This window comes from Psammomys obesus, unplaced genomic scaffold, assembly GCF_907164565.1.
Source record: "Psammomys obesus unplaced genomic scaffold, mPsaObe1.curated_primary_1811, whole genome shotgun sequence".
Taxonomy (NCBI): Eukaryota; Metazoa; Chordata; class Mammalia; order Rodentia; family Muridae; genus Psammomys; species Psammomys obesus.
Genome location: NW_026585644.1, coordinates 12,514,494 through 12,532,375, shown reverse-complemented (window position 1 = coordinate 12,532,375; position 17,882 = coordinate 12,514,494). Strand labels below are relative to the sequence as shown.

At 38.0% G+C, this 17,882-nt stretch overlaps 1 protein-coding gene across 1 annotated transcript in view; it reads left to right on the top strand.

The window, feature by feature from the left end:
* The window catches only part of Cog5 (component of oligomeric golgi complex 5), a 279,550-nt gene that overhangs the window by 8,880 nt on the left and 252,788 nt on the right, over positions 1–17,882 (top strand). The window contains exons 3-5 of the mRNA XM_055624641.1: positions 1,727–1,784; positions 5,641–5,695; positions 6,300–6,369. Of these exons, the coding sequence (XP_055480616.1) occupies positions 1,727–1,784; positions 5,641–5,695; positions 6,300–6,369 (183 nt within the window). The remainder of the gene's footprint in view (positions 1–1,726; positions 1,785–5,640; positions 5,696–6,299; positions 6,370–17,882) is intronic.

Here is a 17,882-nt window from a genome sequence, read left to right as displayed (position 1 = left end):
CTCAGGCCACTGGTTACTAGCTAAAACAAACAGGAAAGGAGCTTTCACCTTTCTTTTATCTTCTACATCCATTGAAAAGTCATCTGATTCGCAGTAAGGGAGTGTATAAAAGGGTAATTTTTAGCTTTTCAGCCTTTCTAAAGTGTCAAAAGAGATAAAGAAGAATAGAAAATTTAAAGAAAATTATTCTTGTTAAGACATTAATTGATGACTACATCAAAAACCTGGAGAAAATTTAGTCTTGTGGTGTCAACCCATCTTAGTTACTTTTTCTGTTACTGAGACAAAACACCATGATCAAGGCAGATTTCTATTATATAATAGAAAGCATTTAATTTGGGGGTCACAGTTCTAGAGGGTTAGAGTTCTATGACAGGGAGTATGGCAACAGAGAGGTAAGCAGATGCTGGAGAAGGATCCAAGAGCTTGCATCTGATCCACAAGCTCAAGGCAGAAAGCAAACTGGGAATTGTGTGGTATTCTGAAACCTCAGAGCTCACCCTCAGAGCCACATCTCCTCCAACAAGGACACCCAATCCTCCCAACAGTTCCACCACCTGGGGACCAAGTATGCAAATAGATGAGCTTATGGGGCCTTGTTCATTCAAACTGTCACACAACTTTGGAGATAAAAGACAAAATAAAGGTAACACGTGTATGAAATAGTCATAATAGGAAAAGACCAGAGAACAAATTTTATATTTAGAATAGTACAAAATGAAGGCTATAGGAAGTTATTGAATGGCAATAATTTCCAGAAGAGGCCAAAGTGAAGGCATGCATGAATGATTCTTTGCGGATGATGGAGAGCTGCTTTCGCACTCTGCAAAAGGATGCAAAATGAGAAGGATTTCCACAGGTTCCATGATTTCACGTTATACAGTATGGTATGTTTTATGTGTGTGTGTGTGTGTGTGTGTTTTTCTTTGTATTTATTCCTACCATGTGTGCCTTGCATTAGTGGAGGCCAGAAGCAAGTGCTGTTGGCCCTGGAACTTCAGTTACCGGTAGTTGTTAGCCTCTGTGTGGGTGCTGGGAACTGCACTTGGTCTTCTGCAAGAGCAACTTTTGCTCTTAACAACTGAGTCATCTCTTCAGTTCCATTGCATGATTTCTTAATATACCAAGGAATTTCTTATGTGTTCTTTAATTGATAGTCTCCCTTCCTTCTCTTGGTTATAGCCACCCACACTGCCCCGTTTTTCACAAAAATATCAATCTTCCGTAGGGAAAAGGGTTTCCTGTGATAAGGGGAACTTGACACGGAGCTGTTGAGGGTTAGATAACTACTGAGAGGTTTGGTTTCCAGGATATGGCCTTGATGCTAAATTAAGTTCAAGAACAAAGACAAATGATTCCTGAAAGCATTCTTTAAAGTTAAAACACAAGGAAAACAATGGCTTTACCATTGCACAATTCTACTTCCATAGTTAGGAAAGCAGAGATTCTGCCATGGCCCAAGTTTGCATTTTCCCTAGATCCATATGTTAAAACTTGAATTTGTTTTTACTGATGGGAATTGAACTCAGGGCATTATGTTCTTTAAATGTATTTAAGTGTTTATGCTATAACCCATCTCAAGTGTACCTCATGACTTCCATGGGCATATGCGTGTGCATGTGTATGAATGGTGTCTGCTCCTTTATAGACCAAGGGAGACCTTGCCCTGTGCTGACAGAGACAGTAAATGAGAGCAAACGCTGATTTTTCCTTCTTGATTTTTCAGGTTGTTGCAAGACATGAAGATTTACTGGCACAAGCAACTGGGATTGAGTCTTTGGAAGGTATATTTTCATTATCTATTACAGTTAAGTGGAGGTGGGTCAGGGACCCACAAGCTTTTTGAGCTTGAGGGCTGACTAGAAAGTACTTTTAGCTTTTGTTGGTCATACAGAGTGTGTTGTAGATACTGAGCTCTACCAGGAAGATCCAAAGCAACCAACAGATAGTGTGAAAATAGACAAGATGGCTGTGTTCTAGGGAAACTGAACACTTCACTAACTGATCAGATCACTGCTTAGGAAAGTTAGTTAGCTTTGTTGTAGCTCAGTTTCCCTGACTGTGACACAGATAGACTAATATGTGCTCAAATGGTGTTGTCTTAAGGACTGATTGAGGAAAATGCTTAAAACAGGCTCATATATATGAGTACCTACAAGTCTTAGTTAATTAAAACAATAACAAAGCAGTATTGTTGGAATAGGTAGAGGTAGATGAGAATTTTTATGCATTTCCTTTCTTTGACATTCTTATCAGTGAAAGTACAGTAGACTAATAACACATTGGGGTTTTACTTGTGTGACTCATGTTTGACTAAATGTTTTATGAATTTTTCGTTTATTACATTTCATAAGTATGAAATGTTACTGTTATGTTTTTACTTGCTATTTCAGAGTTTTTGTTGCTGTGATAAAAAGACCATGACCAAAAGTAATTTGGGGAGGAAGGGTTTATTTCAGTCAACAACTCTCATTTCACTCTCTATCACTGACAGAAGTCAGAACAAGAACTTGAGAGGCAGGTTCTGAAGCAAGGATCATGGAGGAATGCTGTTCAGTTATTCAAATGTTTCAGTTGTTCAACTTGTTCTCCATGGCTCACTCACTTTGCTTTCTTTTACACCTCAGGACCACCTGTCAAGGCATGGTACCACCCACTGTGGGCACAGCTCTCCTCCATTAAGCATTAATTGAGAAAAAGCCCTTCAGACTTCATACAGTCTGGATGGAGGCATTTTCTTAACTGAGGTTGTTCTTCCCAGATAACTCTAGCTGGTGTCAAATTGACAAAAGCAACCAAGACACTTAATATTATTAATCACACATCCAGAGAAAGTTAAATGATTTTATTTTCTGCTCTGTTGATCAAATTTTTAAGTAAAAAGTATTTTTTTTTTTCTGTGATGCAATATCCCTGTCTTCTCTAACTGTATTTCTCAATTTCTCATGGTGTCAAAGAAATGAGCATACCTCAGAATCTCTGGTGTTTGAAGTACCCGGGGAAAGAGCTTAATATTTTGGGAAATGATAGTTTGATTGTTAACTTGAAAATCTGAGCTATATTCTTTTATCTATGTCTGTCTGTCTGTCTGTATGTATGTATTTATTTTTGCGAGACAGTATTTCTCTGTGTACCTGTTTAAATTTGGCTGTCCTGGATTTGCTTTATAGACCAGACTGGCCTCAAACTCACTGATATCTGCGTGCCTCTGCCTCCTTGAGTGCTGTGATCACAGGTGTCTACCACCATACCAGCTCAATCTGCATATTCTTATATTGTGCTTGCTTTTCCTAGGGTACTTTTTGTCCTTGTTATGTGTCTTAGCCTTTAAAGGCTGAGCCATCTCTCCAATCCCTTTCTCAGAATTTTTTTTTAAAGGGTTACAGTATTGAAAACACCATTAGGTCTGGGTTATAGCTCAGTGGTAAACAGTTTGCCTAACATGTTTAGGACCCTGGTTTTAAGTCCTAGCATTGTGAGGCCCTTATATCCATATATGTATGTGTGTGTGTGTGTATATATATATATATATACACACACACACACATATACATATACACACACACATATACATCTGCATGTATGTATATATTTCAAAACACTTATTAGAATTTTATTTTGAGATGCTGTAAAGTGCACTATAGTTAGAAAATTTATTTCTTAATCCAGAGTCCTTTATCTTTCTCCCCTGTATTTGAGAAAATTCTATAATTAGTTTGGAGGCACATTTATTCAAACAATTTTTAAAGAGAATTTATTCCCATTTCTTCAGTTGTTCATTTAGTTAATTAAAAAGAAATTGAGTACTTGTTTGAAACCAGATATATATGAGGAATAGACAAACCACTGTCCTTATAAAACAGTGCCTCTTTCTGATGTTGAGATTAATTAAAAAAATGTATAAATAGATAATCAGACAGTTGTAAGTCCTACAAAGAAAGCCCATTAGGTAAAGGAAGGGGACTCCCTGCTATTTTTTAATTACTTAATTTTATTTCATGTACATTGGTATTTTGCTTTTTGTTTGTGTGAGGGTGTAGATCCTCTGGAATTTAAGCTGACAGTTGTGAGCTGCCATGTGGGTGATGGGAATTGAACCCTAGTCCTCTGGAAGAGCAGCCAATTCTCTTAACCGCTGGGCCAGCCCTCCAGTCCCCAACCCCTGCTATTTTTAATGATCAGAGAAGGCCTTTATTTTAGAAAAGATTTTGGGCAGAAATATGAAGGGTAAGAAGGAACTGTCATGTGGAGATCTGGAGAGAAAGTGTTGAAAGCTTAGGGAATGATTAATGGAATTAACTTGATCTGTTTCAGGGTTAGAAGGAAGGCCAGAGTGACTTCTGTGAATGAATGTAGTGAACAAGGGAGAGAGTCACAGATGAATTTGCTATGATTTTATTTTGAATGCAGGGGTAAACCATTAGAGAGTTTCAGAGTACTGTATGACAAGGTTAATGTTGTAATTTTCCCTGCTGGCTCTACAGGATGACAACAGTGAAAGAGTAGTAGAGATTGATGGTGGTGGATTGGATTAGCGTGGAGGATAGAAAGAGAATAGCTGATGGGTGTAGAACTGAAGCAGAGCTGACAGGAATCACTGATGGGTTGAAAGCACTGAGAGAAGAGTCACCACAGTGATTCTTTAGATTTTGATCTGCTAAACTGGATGTGAGTTCTTGAGATGGGATAAATTACACAGGATTATGCTTTGGGCAGGCTTGGAAAATTGCAGAAATTGCCTTTGACATATTAAATTTGACAGGCCAGAATTTAGGGCTGGAGGTTGTTTATGTCTGTTTGTATACAGGAAGATATAAAGAAGATCTTATTTACTCTTCTTTACATACCTGTGTGTAAGTAAATCGATTTTTATGGAAAAGGTAGTGTTTAAACATTGGGATTGAATGAAATCCTTGAAAGGATGTTGGGGGAAAAGGTGACTGAAGCTGAAGTCTTGAGAGGTACTTCAACACAGAGGAGCAACAAGAGAGATGGGGAAGCCTAGGGAGGCACTCCGTGGCTTCGAGAACACAAGCTGTGGAGTACGGCTGTAATACAGGAGTGAACTCACATCCAGTTTAGCAGATCAAAATCTAAAGAATCACTGTGGTGACTCTTCTGTCAGTGCTTTCAACCCCATCAGTGAATCCTGTCAGCTCTGCTTCAGTTCTGCACCTGGGACACATGCCAGGACTCTGAACAGAGAATTCAGTTTGAACTTTTAAGTATCACTCAGATTTTTAAAAATAATTGTAGCAAGTAATGCATAACATTAATTTTTACCATTACAGTTTAACTTTTAACAAGTTTCACGAGTCTAATTGCGCAGCGCTGAGGGTGTTGACAGTATTGTGCAGTGCTTAGCACCGTCTAGTTGTGAAGCATGTTCACCACGTCAAGTAGAAACCTGTTCTCAGTCATACCAAGTTTCCTATCGGCTTCTGTTGCGGGCCAGGTATTGGAGGTGGAGGCTAGGTGCAGGCTTTTATCACTGAACATTGAAGCTTCATTGCCTGCATCAGGATGGTGGTAGAAAAACATTAAGATTGTATTTACGTATATTTTTGTGTTATTATTTTTTTTGGTCTCATGTTAATCTTGTAAATTTATAAAGCCTATATGAGTTGTTATCTTTCCTAGGTGTTCTTCACATGATGCAGACGAGAATTGGAGCGTTACAGGGAGCTGTTGATAGGTACTGTTGTTCACTTTGTAAATATATGAGATAGAAGTATTTCTATCTCTCTATATATACATACATACATATGTATATGTTACTTATTTGAGTGTGTTTGTGTTTGAATGTGACATATATGTGGCATGTAGAGTGTGTGTGTTTGGGTGCATGCATAGAGGTCAAAGATAGATGCAGGTATCCTGTATCAGTCTTTACTGTATTCCCTCGAGATACTTTCATTGAACTTGGAGTGAGGCTGGTGATCCTCCTGTCTCTTCCCTCGATAGCATGGGTTTACAGGTTTGAACATATCTTTGCCCAACGTTTTACATAGGTACTGGAGTCTGAACTCAGATCTTTGTGCTTAACACAGCAAGCAAAAATATTTTTTTTTTTTTTTTTTGAGACAGAGTTTCTCTGTGTAGCCCTGGCTATCCTGGACTCCCTTTGTAGATCAGACTGGCCTAGAACTCACAGAGCTCTGCCTGCCTCTGCCTCCCAAGTGCTGGGATTAAAGGCTCATGCCATGGTGCCCGGCCACAGCCTAGCCATCTCTCCAGTCCCTAATTGATGTTTTGAAAATAATTTCAATTCTCCCTCTTTTTCCTTTCTTTGGCCTTAGGATGAAATCAAAAATTGTCGAGCCATACAATAAAATAGTAGCCCGTACTGCACAACTAGCAAGACTTCAGGTAGGTTCTCATGTCTGGTTATTTTACTTTTACAATCCAACTGTAGTTTCCCCTCCCTCTTTTCCTCCCAGACCCTGTCCCCAAACTCCCCCCCTGCCCCACTGCTATCCACTCCTTTTGCATTTCACTTGAGAAAATGGCAGGCCTCCCATGGGTATGAATCATTCATGGCATATCAAGTTGCAGTAAGACTAGGCACCTCCTCTCCTATTAAGGAGGGACAAGGCAACCCAGTAGGAGGAAAGGGTCCTAAAAGCAGGCAAAAGAGTCAGAGATGAACTCTGCTTCCACTATTAGGAATCCCCAAAGAAGACCAAGCTACACACCTACAACAAATATGCAGAGGTTCTAAATTAGTTCCATGCATGCTCCTTGGTTGGCGGCTCAGTCTCTGTGAGCCCCTGTGAGTCCAGGTTAGTTGATTCCGAAGGTTTTCTTGTGGTATCCTTGGCTCCTCTAGTCCCCACTTCCCCATGATTTCCCATTGTTGGGCTGTGGGTCTCTGCATCTGTTTCCATTGCTGGGTGAAGCTTCTCTGACAATAATTGTAGTAGATACCAATCTATGAGCATAGCAGAATATCATTAGGAGTAATTTTGTTGACTTAAAAAAAAATTTGGTGCCAGTATTGTTTGGTTTTCTACCCTAGGTCTCTAGCTGTCCAGCCTCTGGGTCCTGACCCTCCAGGCAGTATCAGGCATGGGCCCCCTCTCATGGCATGGTTCTCAAGCTGGATCAGTCATTAACAGTCAGAATTTCTGTGCAACCTTTACTCTGCAACATCTTATAGGCAGAACAAATTATTGGTTAAAGGTTTTGTGTCTTGGTTGGTGTCCCAACTCTTCACTAGAAGTCTTGTCTGGTTACAGGAGATTGCTGGTTCAGGCTCCATATCCCCCATTGCCAAGGCTAGGTTCATCCTTGTAGATTCCTGGTAGCTTTCATTGTCCTAGGTTTCTCTCTTGTTCCTGAGATGGCCTCCTTCTCATTTTAGTTGTCTCTCCCAGTACCCTCTCTCACCATCCTATTCTAGCCTGATATCTCCCGCTCCCAACCCCATCCCATCATCCAATCCGCCTTCCCCATCCACCCTTGATTTTTATTCTACTTCCTCTTCCAAGAGAGATTCATGTGTTTCCCCCTTAAATCTTTTTTGTTACTTAGCTTCTCTGGGTCTGTGGGTTCTTGCCTGGTTATCCTTTACAGCTCATATACACTTAAAAGTGAGTATGTACCATGTTTGCCTTTTTGGGCCTGAGTTACCTCACTCACGATGATCTTTTCTAGTTCCATCCGTTTGTCTGCAAATTTCGTATCATTGTTCTTAACAGCCGAGTAATACTCCATTGTGTAAATATAGCACATTTTCTTTATCCAGGTTTTTTTTTTTTTGGGGGGGGGGAACTTTAGGGTCATTTCTAGTTTCTGGTTATTATAAATAAAGTGGCTCTTAACATAGTTGAGCAGGTATCCTTGTGGTATGGTGGAGCGTCCTTTGGTTATATGCCCAAGAGTGGTATAGCTGGGTCTTGACATCAATCAATTCCTAATTTTCTGAGAAACCACCATATTGACTTCCAAAGTGGCTATGCAAGTTTGCACTCCTACCAGCAGTGGAGGACTGTTCTCCTTGCCCCACATCCTTGCCAGCATGTCTGTCAATTGTGGTTTTGACTTTAGCCATTCTCACAGGTGAAAGATGGAATCTCAGAGTAATTTTGATTTGCATTTTTTAAAGTGCTGCTTGACCATTTGAGATTCCTTTGTTGAGGATTCTGTTTAGATCTATACCCCATTTTTAAATTTGATTATTTGGTTTGCTGATGTCTAGTTTCTTGAGTTCTTTATATATTTTGGATACCAGCCCTCTGTCAGATATGGGGTTGGTGAAGATCTTTTTCCATTCTGTAGGCTGCCATTTTGTCCTATTGACAGTGTAATGTTGCAGGATATTTGATCCTTATTGTGAACCCCAAAATTGTGAACTGTAAAACCCTATTTCTTTGATGTCTTTGAGCCCTATCACACATCTTTAATTCAAGAGCTTTTTGTATGCAGGATTTAATAAAGTTAGCCCTAGGTGAAGAGGTGGAGTAAGAAACCAGCTGACAGGGATTAAAGAGTTGGAAGGACTTTTAGTTGAGGGATATTTAAGACAGCAGGTAGAAGTAGAAAGGGCTTTAGTATTTCTTTGGTTAGCTTATGCTTTAGCTCCTGAGCTCTCTGGGTTTTTGGGTATTTTGTGCTTTGAGCTACCAAGCCTTCCTTTGGCCTTGGGTTTTATTTATTATTATTATTTTTTTTTCTTCTTGTCTTTTTCTCCTGGGCTTTTCAGCTGAGCCAGTGAGCCTTTTGGGTTTTTTTCATTAGGACCTGAGCTGAGAAGGAAGGTCAGCTGGGTGCTTCTCTGCTTCTTTGAGCTAGCAGATTTTCATTCCAGTATCTGGCTCCTGAGTATTGGTAAAATAGATCACTTGGGATTTTCTTTCTTTCTTTCTTTCTTTTTTTTTTTAAACAACAGTGTATACTTTGCCATGTGAAAGCTTTTCTGTTTCATGATGTCCCATTTATTGTAACTCTTAGTGCCTGTGTTACTGATGTTCTATTCAGGAAGTTGTCTACTATGCCAGTGTGTTCAAGGCTGTTCTCCACTTTCTCTTAAATCAAGTTTAGTGTATCTGGTTTTATGTTGAGGTTTTTGATCCACTTGGACTTGAGTTTTGTGCAGGGTGATAGCTATGGATCTATTTGCATTATTCTATGTGATGACATCCAGTTAGACCAGCATTATTTGTTTAAGATGCTTTCTTCTTTTCCACTGTGTAGTTTTGGCTACCTTGTAAAAAATCAAGTGTCCATAGGTATGTAGATTTACTTCTGGGTCTTTGATTCAGTTCTGTTGCTCAACTTGTTTGTTTTTATGCCCATACCATGCAGTTTTTATTAGTGTTGCTCTGCAGTACTGCTTGAAATCAGAGATGGTGATGCCTCCAGATGTTCTTTTATTGTACCAGATTGTTTTAACGATCCAGGGACTTTTTGTTTTTCTATATGAAATTGAGAATTGTTCTTTTAAGGTCTGTAAAGAATTATGTTGGGCTTTTGATGGGAATTGCATTGAATCTGTAGATTGCTTTTGGTAAGGTGGTCATTTTTGCTATGTTAATCCTCCTGATCAATGAGCATGAGAGATCTTTTCATTTTCTGGTATATTCTCTGATTTCTTAAAGACCTGACGTTCTTATTATACAGGTCTTTCACTTGATTGGTTAGAGTTACCAGGATATTTTATTTGTGGCTATTATGAAGAGTGTTGTTTCCCTGTTCTCTTTCTCAGCCAGTTTATTGTTTGTATATAGTAGGGCTACTGATTTTTTTTTTTTTTAATTTTGTATCCAACTACTTTGCTGAAGATGTTTATCAGATGTATGAGTTCTCTGGTAGAATTTTGGAGGCCACTTATGAATACTGTTATATCATGTTCAAATACTGATACCTTGACTTCTTCCTTGCTAACTTGTATCCCCTTGATCTCCTTTTGTAGTCTTATTGCTCTAGTTAAAACTTCATGTACTGTATTGAATAGATACTGAAAAAGTGGACAGACTTGTCTTGTCCCTGATTTCAGTGGAATTACTTTAAGTTTTTCTCCTATTTATTTGGTGTTGGCAATTGGCTTGCTGTATATTGCCTTTACTATATGTACAGATGTGCTTTGTATGCTTGATTTCTCCCAGACTTTTATCATGAAGGGATGTTGGATTTTGTCAAAGGCTTTTCAGGCTTTTCAGCCTCCAATGAAATGATCATGTTTTTTTTTTTTTTTTCTTTAAGTTTGTTTATATGGTGGATTACAATGACAGATTTTTGTATGTTGAACCATTTTTGAAACTCTGGGATGAAGCCTGGTGTATGATCTTTTTAATGTATTCTTGGATTCAATTTGTGAGTTTTTTTTTATTGAGTATTTTTGCATCAATGTTCATGAGGGAAATCTGTAATTCTTTTTGTTGAGTCTTCGGGTGCTTGGGTATCAGAGTGACTGTGTCCTTATAAAATGAATTTGGCAGTGCTTCTGTTTCTATTTTGTGGAATACTTTGAGGAGCATTGGTATTAGCTCTTTATAATTTCTCTATAAAGGCACTTAATGCCATGAACTTTTCTCTTAGCACGCTTACATGTGTCTTATACTTTGAGTATGTCGTGTGTTCATTTTTATTGAATGCCAGGAAGTCTTTAATTTCTTTCTTTTTCCCTTGATCCAGTGGTCATTCATTTCAGAGTTGTTCAGTTTCCATGAGTTTGTAATCTATGGTAGTCTAATGAGATACAGGGGGTTATTTCAGGTTTCTTCTACCTGTTGAGACTTGCTTTGTGACTAAGTATATAGTCAGTTTTGGAGAAGGTTCTATGAGGTGCTGAGAAGAAGGTATATTCTTTTCTCTTTGGGTGAAATGTTCTGTAGATACCTGTTAAGTCCATTTGCGTCATAACATCTGTTAGTTCCATTATTTCCCTGTTTAGTTTGGATGACCTGACTGTTGGTGAGAGTGGGATTCCATATCTTTGTAATAGGTATGACAGAGGTACAGAAAGTTTACTAACAAGGTATTGATTAGAGATAGGAGTCATTCAGTATATCTAGGTCAAGTTCTGTAGATTTAGAGAGGAGTTAGAGACTATAGTCGCACAAAAGAAAACCAACTTTCTTATTAAGACTCTATAACTTAATTTGTTCCCAGAGAGAAATTGAGCACCCTGATAGAAGGTCCTTTGTAAATTTGAGTCTCTTCCCCTTAAACTGAGAAAAAGTAAAGGTAGTTTCATGGCCAGAAAAAAAGAGAAGAGATAGACACATTTTAGAGTGTGGACACAGTCCATACAGAGAATAATGGGAAACCTAGGAGAGAGTGATGACTAACACTTACAGATAGCTGTCAGAGCACCGTGAATAAAGAAGGAAAGTAGTTAGAGATGCTTGAAAAGCCTGCACAGCAAACCATGCCTAAATAATGCCTGTGCTAAGTCTTAGCTCAGGAAGTTTTTCTTAGAAATGTGTTGCCATTTACATTGTCTGTGTCCTTGGGGGCTCTTCATAAGCTTGGGTTTTTAGTCATTGTTATGTTCACTTTGTTTACATTTTAAACATTTAGGAAAACTGATGTTCCTGTTTAACTTGTTTCTTCATTGACCTCCAAATTACTTTAAGTATATATGGGATAGGAAAGCGAGAAGGAAATAGCTATGAAGGATTTTTTTTTTGCCCTGAAAATAAAATTCCTATGATTATGTTGCCAGTTAGAGGAAAGTATCTTTTTATACCTTTCTCCCTGCCCCTACTTCCATTTCAGTGTCTTCCCAGAAAGCCTTATATTTCCTAAAGTAGGCTTCATTTATATGCATGAATACATCATTTGAATTTAATTATCACCTCAAGGATTATCTCTATCTTAATTCATTTTAGTAATATTGTTTTCTTATGAATTGCTTCAGTTTTTGAGAATAAGTTTGAAGAGCTTATCATCTTTTTACATAGAACATTTAAATTTTAAAGAGTCAATGAAAATTGAAGTTTTTTTTTTTTTTTAAAACACTTTCAACATTAGTCAGGCATGGTGGCACTCTGGGAGGCAGAAGCAGTCGGATCTCTGTAAGTTTGAGGCCAGTCTGGTCTACAAAGCAAGTCCAGGATACCCAAGGATACACAGATAAACCCTGACTCAGAAAAACGAAAAGAAAAGAAACCAAACCAAAACCAAAAAGACTTTCAATGTTTATTCATTTTTAAAGCTAAGTGTATGTTTTTACATATATAATAGGACTTATTTATATGATTCATATAGCCTTTTAAAAAATAATTTAAATAATTTTGAGCTATTTATCATTTCAGTTTTAAACTTTTAAAATCCTGTATGTTTTGGCTTTTAAGTCTGGCTTTTAATTTTAAAGTATATAAGAAAAATTGAAAAAAGTCTGGAACAAGGAAGGATATCATCCATGAAACCACCTTTTTTATCATATGTATTTTCTATGTACTTTTTATGTTATAATACTTTGTTGGGTTCTTTTTTGCTTTCAGTTGATATTATCAAATTATTTCAGCTACCTATTTTTTATGTTTTTGTTTTTTGAGGTGCAGTCTCACAGAGCTGGAATTGACCTGAAACTTACTATGTAGCTGAGTATTACCTTACTCTTTCAACCTCTGTTTCTCACTTGCTGTCATGCTTGGTTTTATGCATTGTTGGGGATTGAACCCTGGGCCTTGTGCATTCTAGGCAAGCGGTCTACCAACTGAGCTATGTCTCGAGCCCAATTTTATCTTCACTTTTTATAGAGTAAAAATTTACCTTACTGGCTTTAAAATTATCCTCTGAGCAAGTAAGTGAATGTATCATCAAGGAAAGGAGAAGTAATATAATAATATAATAGAATAAAATTAAAACATAATAATAATAAAATAATAATAGAAAAGTAATAGAATAGAAATGCCAAGTTCTGTAAATGATCTAATTATGCATAGAGTGATTAGGATAGGAAAACCATGAAAACTCCATGTAAGCGATTTGGTGCTAGTTTGAGGCTTACTGTTTTTGTTGTTGTTGTTTATTTTCAGGATTATATGTCCATATGATGTTACTTGCATGTATGTTTGGGGCTGACCACTTGGCCCTGGACAATCAATTGTTGTGCTCTTCTCTGGGGAGGGCACCTCTGCTGCTCCCAGCTCTCCTGGTTTGCCTGTAGTTCTTTGTGTAGACTTGAGGCCTTGTACGTGCTTCCTTGTCTAATTTGGCATGTTCATTGATGGCATTCTTGTTCAGCTCATGTTTGGGTGGTCGTGTTGGTAAGGTAAGACTTTATGGGTGTAGCTTGTGATGTTACTAGATTGTGGTGATACAATGTTGCAGCAAACTCCCTGATCCACTGGCTCTTTTAATCTTTCTGCCCCCTTTTCTGCAATGTTCCCTGAGCCTAAGGTATAGGAGTGTTTTGTAAGTGTGTCCATTGGGACTGGGTTTACAACTTTGTGTTTTGATTAGTTGTTTTCTGTAGTCATTTCCATCTGTTGCCAAGAAAAGTTTCCATGATGAGGGGTGAACACTACACTTATGTGTGGTTATAAGGACATATGTTTATTGACTGTTGTTAGGGATTATGCTGTTTTAATAAATCAGTGTTGTAAATTCTCCTTTAACAACCATGAGTTCCCTAACAGCTGAGTAGTAAGCTAGGTTTCTAATACTAGACATTGGTATCTCTTATTTAGCGGGTCTTAAGTTCAATCAGGGAGCTGTTGGTTACCACCAAATTTTTTTATGCCACTACTACATCTGTAGGGTTACTGTGCCATGTTGTTCATTGATGTGGTGCATATGTTTCATAGCTGGGTAGGACTATTGGTTGTCTCTTTCCTTTGAAAGTTTGCATGGCACCTTGTGGTGCTTATGAAAGCTGGTTTGAGGCTTATTTTTTAGGGGGTATACCAGCTTTGATTTCTGCTCTAAAAGAAGCCTGACTGCTTTGGGACCATCATGGACTGAGGAAGCCCAAGCTAGCTGTATGGATCTAACAATATGGAAACATTGTTATACCTGATGCATCAGTGATGTTTTCTTCTGTTGTCAGAACAACCTAGCTGTTAGCTCAATGAGTGTTAGCAGCAGAATGAGTGGTCTTATATGACATATTAATTCTTTCTTAATTTTCAAGCCACAGAGTATGAAATAATGAAATAACCACTTGAGTTTTGGGCTGGTTTCTTATGGACTAATAGATAATTAATGTATCAGTAGAACTTTTGAAGTATAGAGACTCATGAGAATAAAAGAAAGCAGAGAATATTGTTCTCATGACATATCCTCATGAATCATTATAGACAAATTGCTTCACTCAACCAAAATGGTTAGAGAAATACCAGTATAAAGACTTTTTTTCTAATTTATTCACTTCTCATATAGTTCTTCCTTCCTCCTCCTACCTTCTTTCTCCCCCAGATCAACTCCTCCTTTGTTTCTCTTAAAAAAAAAAAAATAGGGATATTCACCAAACATGGCCTAACAATATACAATAAGATAAGACTGGGCACAAATCCTCATATTACAACTGGATGTGGCAACCCAGTAGGATAAAAGAGGTCCCAAGCTCAGACAGAAGAGTCAGAGACATCCTCCCCCCATCGTTGGGGGTTTCATAAGAACACCAAGCTACACAACCATAAAGTGTATGCAGAGGACCTAGCTCAGACCCATTTGGGGTCAGTGATTGCTGCTTCAGCCTCTGGGAGCCCCTGTTTGTCTGTTGGTGTGCTCTCATGGTGTCCTGGGCTCTCTGGCTCCTACAGTCCTTCCTCCCCCTCCTCTGCAGGCTCCCTTGGGTCTCTGCATCTGCTCCCACTGGCTGCTGGGTGGTCCTCTTCTGCTGACAGCTGTGCTAGGCATTAGTCTACCACAGACTATCTTTAGGAATCATTTAAATGGCCAGCTCTGTACCCTCCATTGGTAGAAGACTTTGCTAGGGTCACTTTTGTAGATTTCGACTCTACTACATGTAAACATTTCTGTCCAAGAACCCCCCAATTTTAGTCTTCTCTCCCAGTAATCTCTCCCTCTATGCCCCCTTCCCTGATTTCTCCTGTTTCCATCTCCACCTGCAACTCCTGTTTCCCCTTCCCAGGTAGATCTATTCCCTTCCCCCCTAAAAAAAGCTCTCCTTGTTACTTAGCCTCTCTGGGTCTGTGGATTTCAGGATGATTTTTTTTTTTTTTTGGGTGGTTGTTTTTTGCTTTTTCAAGACAGGGCTTCTCTATGTAGCCATGGCTGTCCTGCAACTTCCTCTGTAACCCAGGTTTGCCTGCAAATTTCATAATGTTGTTTTTAACAGCTGAGTAATATTCCATTGTATAAATGTACCACTTTTTTTTTTTTTAAATCCATTCTTTGGTTGGCAGACACCTAGGTTGTTTTCAGTTTCTGCCTATTATGACTAAAGCTACAACATAGCTGAGCAAGTGTTTTTGTGATACAATTAAGTGTCCTTTGGGTATATGCCCAAGAGTGGTTCAGCTGGTTCTTGAGGTATATTGATTCCCAATGTCTTGAAGAACTGCCAGATTGATTTCCAGTGTGGCTGTACAAGTTTGCACTCCCACCAGCCATAGAGGAGTGTTCCCCTAGCTCCATATCCTCCCCATCTCGCCAGCATATGTTGTCACTTGAGTTTTTGATCTTCACCATTCTGAAATGGGTAAGATGGAATTTCAAAGTAGTTCTGATTTCTATTTCTCTGATGGCTAAGGATGTCCATTTCTTTAAGTGTTTCTCAGCCATTTCAATTTTTTTTTTTTTTTTGGTTGTTGAAAATTCTGTTTAGATTTGTTCTCGATTTTTTAATTGAAGTATTTGGTTTGCTGATGTCTGGTTTCTTGAGTTCCTAAAGACTTTAATGAACATAGAATTGAGTTTTAAAAAGGACTATAAAGTTTAGGAAATAACTATGTGGCTTGTCAAAGAAATAGAATTTAACTGTGTAAAATGTGATGAGAGTATATGCGAAATTTAGGCAATTTAATAGTCACTGTTTATTATGGTAATTTGTTAATTAGATACTATTTTTGAGTATTGTGCAATCAAACAAATGATTTATTTTCTGTTGCTCTAAATGTATTATCTGTTGTGTCCTTAAGAGCCACAACTCTCAGTGTCTAAGATATAAGATTAACCACCTGTACTTTTGATCCTGAATTGGAAAGTATCAGTATGAAGTTGAGATATTTTAATTTAATTTTAAAATATAAGCCTTACATATGTACATTTTATATGTATGTATATTCACAGTTTTAATCAGAGAATGTTTTATTTGTATTCTAGAATGACTCAAATGAATATTTATGTCATATTTTATTTCTGACATTTGCCGCTCTTGTCTGTGGGAAAAGTTCAGCAGTGAGCAAGCCTAATTTCCAGAATGATCTTGACATGCTGCTTTTAAAGAAACAAAGGCCTTTTGGAGAAATCTTTAATTCCAGGTTGGAGGAAGGAAATATATAAAATATATTAAATGATCTTGAAACATTTATACCAGACATCATAACTGCCAACTCTGTGACAGAGGAGCTTCTGAGCCGGTTCAGAAATGTACTTGAGACCGGTTATTTCACTTTATCCCCAAAGTGATCTATGGATCATGAAAAATAAAAAAACAAACAGACAAACAAACAAAAACACCTCAGTTTTAGGCAGAACTGTATAGTTGCTTACTCTTCGAGGTTTTAACTAGCTCAAAGTGTTCCATTTGGTCATTAATAAGGATTAAAGCTACAGTAAATTGAGAGTCTCACAGTGCTTAAACACATTTTCATAATGGAAAAAATAACCCCACAAAATTAATGTTGTCCATTCTCCCACTGGTCATCATGAGTGTATGTTAAGAAACCCTTTTTGGGCTGGAGAAAGAGTACACACACACACACACATACACACACACACACACACACACACACACACACACACACACACACGTATGAGAGAGCAAGCTGGGGGAGAGATTCATTTATTTCAGCGACAAATCCATGGCTAAAGATAAGTTATTACTATGAAAGAGAACAGTGGTTTTTCTCAGGTGGAGCAAGAGATGAACAGTGACAGATGTGGCATAAGAAACATTCTGTTTTTTCTGTATGGTAGTTCTAAGTGCATTTAGCTATAAGTCTGTGAGGGTGGTTGACAGTGTTTAATGATTAGTGAAAGTGTAAAATACTAGGAAAGGAAATTAATTATAGGGGAGGGATATGTGTTGGGTAGTTTTAAAAAGGGCTGGAGTGTTGAAAACTATTTTTGAGAAAATAGATCTCTGAAGTAGATTTTTATTGAGAGACCATTGTGCCAAATTGAAACTGATAAGGATTGGCTTCATTCCTGCAGGGATGAAGATAGCCCCTTGTTATGTAGTAGGCAGTGAGTAATATTTTTAAGGGTAAAGTAAATAAACTCGAATCTTTTATGTTTGAAGACATTATCTGTTGAGTCTCAGAATGGTTGTGAAAGATTCTAGGTTCCACATTGTTCATTGAGACATGCCAGTTTTGCCAGGCTCGGTGGCATGATTCTACGTATTAGGAATTTCTTCCTGAATACTAGACCTTGAAAGTTAGAGGCAGGGCTTGAAGAGTTGCACCCAGCCTGCCTGTTTTATAGTGAGTTCCAGGCCAGGTGGGCACTGCCACTGTCTCCTAGAATAATAAATACATTAAAAAAAACAAAACCAATTTGGTTAAGCAAGGGACTGGTAGTTGTGGTTGTTTTAGTTGAGAGCATAGTTTGGAGTATAGAGGAAAGAAGGGTGACTTTTCAGCATTGCTTCTTTTTATGTTTTGAATTTTAAATTGTGCTTATCTTGTCTATTTAGAAAATAACATTTATTTAAAAGATGGAGGTGTTGGGGTGCATGCCTTAATCCCAGCACTTGGGAAGTAGAGATAGGTAGATTTCTTTGAGTTTAAGGCCAGGAAGCC